The 3,987-nt window shown below is 45.9% G+C and overlaps 1 protein-coding gene across 1 annotated transcript; it reads left to right on the plus strand.

The window, feature by feature from the left end:
- The first annotated feature begins 241 nt into the window (after positions 1-241).
- Positions 242-3,607, plus strand: hoxb13a (homeobox B13a). The gene is made up of 2 exons (XM_030406722.1): positions 242-1,226; positions 2,319-3,607. The coding sequence occupies exons 1-2, from the start codon at positions 512-514 to the stop codon at positions 2,564-2,566; spliced, it is 963 nt and encodes a 320-aa protein (XP_030262582.1). The 5' UTR covers positions 242-511; the 3' UTR covers positions 2,567-3,607.
- The last annotated feature ends 380 nt before the right edge of the window (positions 3,608-3,987 follow it).

Raw genomic sequence — 3,987 nt, forward strand, 5'->3', positions numbered from 1 at the left:
AAACCCGGCACATTCAGTGAGCTGAACCGCATCACGAAGCTCATGCTCTTCTCGTGCCACAGCTCGAGCCTCATAAAAACATTTTTTCTGTGACTGACAATCCCCAACATGTCTCTTCCTCCCCTGGTTTTTTCTCTTGTCCCGTCACGTGACCGTCCGGTCTCATCCAATGGACACGCGCCCTCCCTCCCTTCATGGTCCCAGGGGCTTGTTGCGTCAAGGCTGCGGCTGGGATGTAACTGGTCGGCCGGCCGGTTACTGGGAGTCTTTGCCTCCGAGCGAGCACCGTCACAAAACGGTGCACCAAGGCAGAGCATGCGTGCTATGACAATGCGCGTGACGGTACAAAGAACTACCTGAGGAACGTGTGAGCAGCAGAGCCAGCGGTTGGAGAAGAATAAATGCGCGCCACTTCACTTTATTCAACCAATGTAGCAGCTTAGCGCACAGGAGCGGACAATCTGAGGGGAAACGGCGACGAACGGAGGCCAGACCGGGAAAAGGAGCGCCTATGACAGCCTCCCTGGTCCTAAACCCTCGCTGGCCAGCGGAAACGGTAATGTTTGTGTATGACAACAATTTGGACGACCTGAACAAAAACATGGAGGGGCTGGTGGGCAGTGGCAACTTCGCCGCCAGCCAGTGCCGCAACATTATGGCGCACTCGGCGGCCGCCGCTGCTCTAGGGGGCCACCCGTCTGGCTTGGTGCACTCTTCGGCCGGCTACTCTACGGTGGATGTGTCCGCTTCAGGCTCCGGTGAGACAGGCGCGTCATCGGGGAAGCAGTGCGCGGCCGGACCGTGTCCTGGGTCCGCCGTGCCTCACCAGAGCTCCTCGGCCGCCACCGCGTTACCTTACAGCTACTTTGGTAATGGGTACTATCCGTGCAGGATGGGGCGGGGTTCTCTGAAGTCGTGTACCCAGGCGGCCGGAGCTGCGCTCAGCTCTCAGTACATGGACACGACGGTGAACTCTGACGAATACTCCAACCACCGAGCCAAAGAGTTCGCGTTTTACCACGGCTACCCGAGTCCATACCAATCCATGGCCAGCTACCTGGACGTGTCGGTGGTCCAAACGCTGGGCACCGGAGAGCCGCGCCATGACACCCTGCTCCCCATGGACAGCTACCAGCCCTGGGCTCTGACCAACGGCTGGGGGGGACAGATGTACTGCTCCAAGGACCAAGGACAGGCCGGACACCTCTGGAAATCTGCCCTGGCTGGTAATACACCGTTTATATTCTCCTCTACAGTCTCTGTACAGTCAGGTTATATGAAGGAACGTTGTGTCACTATCTACATGATAATGTAAATGCCTACTGCCAGACAGTGTTTAGTAATGTGTGACATATAATAATATAGGATATTATAAACATTCCCTGTAGATTTACCCATTAGGTGACATGATAAATATGCTTTGATAGTTAAATACAGTCTGCATACATGTGGAATAAAGTTACATGTTTGAGATCCGTTTTTGCAGAGGAGTAGCTGATTTCAATCACAGCTCAAACAATCCCATCGTGTAGGAGGACGTTTTGTGCAACTGGTGCGTAAAATAGTGATAATAATAATAATAATACTAATAATAATAATAAACAGCTCTTCGGAGGGCACCATCAGATTATTACTATTAGATAATTCAGAGATGAACTCTTCTTATCTGTTACCATAGAGGATTGTGTTATTTAAATGTCTGCCTCACCGTGCTCAGTAAGGCAATGTCATCTATTAATCAAAAGGTCATATGTTGACTGGTGCCAAGAGAATCATCTGTTAAACTGACAATTAGTTAATTAAAAATGCTCATATTGTATTGTTAACATTGCGATAACACTTATAAAATTATAATGAATTAGCATGTTCCCAATGAGCTGTGTTGTCATGTGATTTTTTTAAAGAAGGCTGGTGTGAACGTGACGCTCTGCTAAAATCTGACTTTATCAATTGTTCACATTGAAATTATGTGACGAAATAAAATTGACCCAAAACAACACAATGAGGAAAGAGTCAATGACCACACACACACACACACACACACACACACACACACACACACACTATATTTGGTCAGGCTGCATGGTCGTGCTATGTGCAGACATCACACGTCCACCATGTTTTCAGTCTGAGTCAGGATGGATGGCCAATGAACTCCTAGCATAGCCTCCCTGTGATCCCCTTTATTCCACAGCCACTAAAAGCAACACGGCACACTTATATCCGTGAACTTCTTTGCTAGAAAAGCTTGAAGTGTAGAAGTGTGTCCCGGCTTGTGCAGCCACGTCCTCAGACTGCCCTCTTCTCTTTGTCCGCAGATGTGGTGGCGCACCAGCACGACGGCTCGCCTTTCCGCCGGGGCAGAAAGAAGAGAATACCGTACACCAAGGTCCAGCTGAAAGAACTGGAGAAAGAGTACGCAGCCAACAAATTCATCACCAAGGACAAGAGGAGGAAGATCTCCGCCGCGACCAACCTGTCGGAGCGGCAGATCACCATCTGGTTCCAGAACAGGAGGGTGAAGGAGAAGAAGTTCGTGGCCAAAGTGAAGAGCACTGCGCCGTAGCATGCAAGTTGTTGCGCTTTGGACGATTTAGTGAAGGTACTGTGTGTATTTGGGTGTAAAACATTAAGAATGAACTGAGATGAATAACAGAGAATGGAGACAATAAAGAAACTCGACGTGGTACTCCAGACAGACTAAACTGCGTTCCCGTGTGCGTCAACTCATCGACGGAAAGACGAATAAAAAAGGACAGACATAAAGGACTAAATAAGATGAGAGAAAAGAACCAAAACCCTCTGATAAACCTTCTCAGAGGCATCCTGTAAATACAGCACCCTCCTGCCTGCTTCAATGTAACTGTCTGTCCACTGTCTGTGTTTTACTGTGTCACTGTTGTCCGTGCCCATAGCATATAGCCGAAAACACACTATTATCCTGTTCCTATTGTTTATAAAGCTTGTAAACCAGTAATCAAAGTATAGTGCAACACTTAATAAATTCTTTTAACCCCGATGTAGTCTCCAGTAGCTCTCATATTCTCACATTTATTGATACGTAAACTGGCACCTTTGGATTCGTGCGTGTAATTTTCTTTCTGGTCGTCTCCTCCGCCAAACTATGCCCGTAAAATGTGCAAACACACCCGCAGTTTGTTCATATCAAAGGCTGAAAGCTGATAGCCGCAAACTGGACAAACAGAGCGGAATGATCCACAGTCCCCATACACATTCAACGTGTTTATGAGACTGTGAATTCATATTTGGATCAGGCCTCCCTCTGGCGCATCACCACAACAATGATATCCATGTCCTGCCAGCACATCATACACATCATCGGATAGACCCGTGTGAACAAAACGTCCCACTGATCAAATGAACTGAAAGCATTAACAGTCTCTACTGAAAAGTTAGAAAGTGGAATTAAGACGCATCGGAGCATTTGCGATACAGCTACTTTTTCTACGGAAAGTTTCTCTTTTTTAAGGATGCTTCTCTGTCTAATGTGAATGAGAAGTCACTAGACAGAGTATGTATGTATCTGTATGTTCCGTAAATCTCATAACACTCACAAGACCTCATTCTGTAAAGTATCCTGACAAGGACACGGAGTAAAGGTTTTCAGTTTCATTACATCAAATTCACTTAATTGAATCTATCACCAATTATATCAATTTCCGAATGGACCGAGTTGTTGTTGTTTTTTGGTTTGTTTGTTTGTTTGTTTGTTTGTTTTGAAAATACTTTCTTTTTTGCAAGTAATTTAAGATTTATGATTTATGATTTTAGTGTGAAGCTTTACGAATCATAACAATGTCTTGTGGATTTATTAAAAACACAAGATAAAACAATAGACATATTTTAAAAGGAAAATTGAGCAGAATACTTTTCTGCATGTGAGGAAGTGGCGCAGACAGCAGACTTGTTCGGAAATGAATGTATCGGTGAAACAGAATAATTGCGTCGAAGCTTTTTTTTTTTTTT

The sequence above is a fragment of the Sparus aurata genome, chromosome 23, assembly GCF_900880675.1.
Source record: "Sparus aurata chromosome 23, fSpaAur1.1, whole genome shotgun sequence".
Classification (NCBI taxonomy): domain Eukaryota; kingdom Metazoa; phylum Chordata; class Actinopteri; order Spariformes; family Sparidae; genus Sparus; species Sparus aurata.

What these genes read in the sequence shown, in the direction of transcription:
- hoxb13a (XM_030406722.1), top strand. Translation starts at nt 512, where the DNA reads ATGACAGCCTCCCTGGTCCTAAACCCTCGCTGGCCAGCGGAAACGGTA. An exon ending in CTGGAAATCTGCCCTGGCTG is followed by an intron (nt 1,227 to 2,318) that starts GTAATACACCGT and finishes CTTTGTCCGCAG; the next exon opens with ATGTGGTGGCGCACCAGCAC.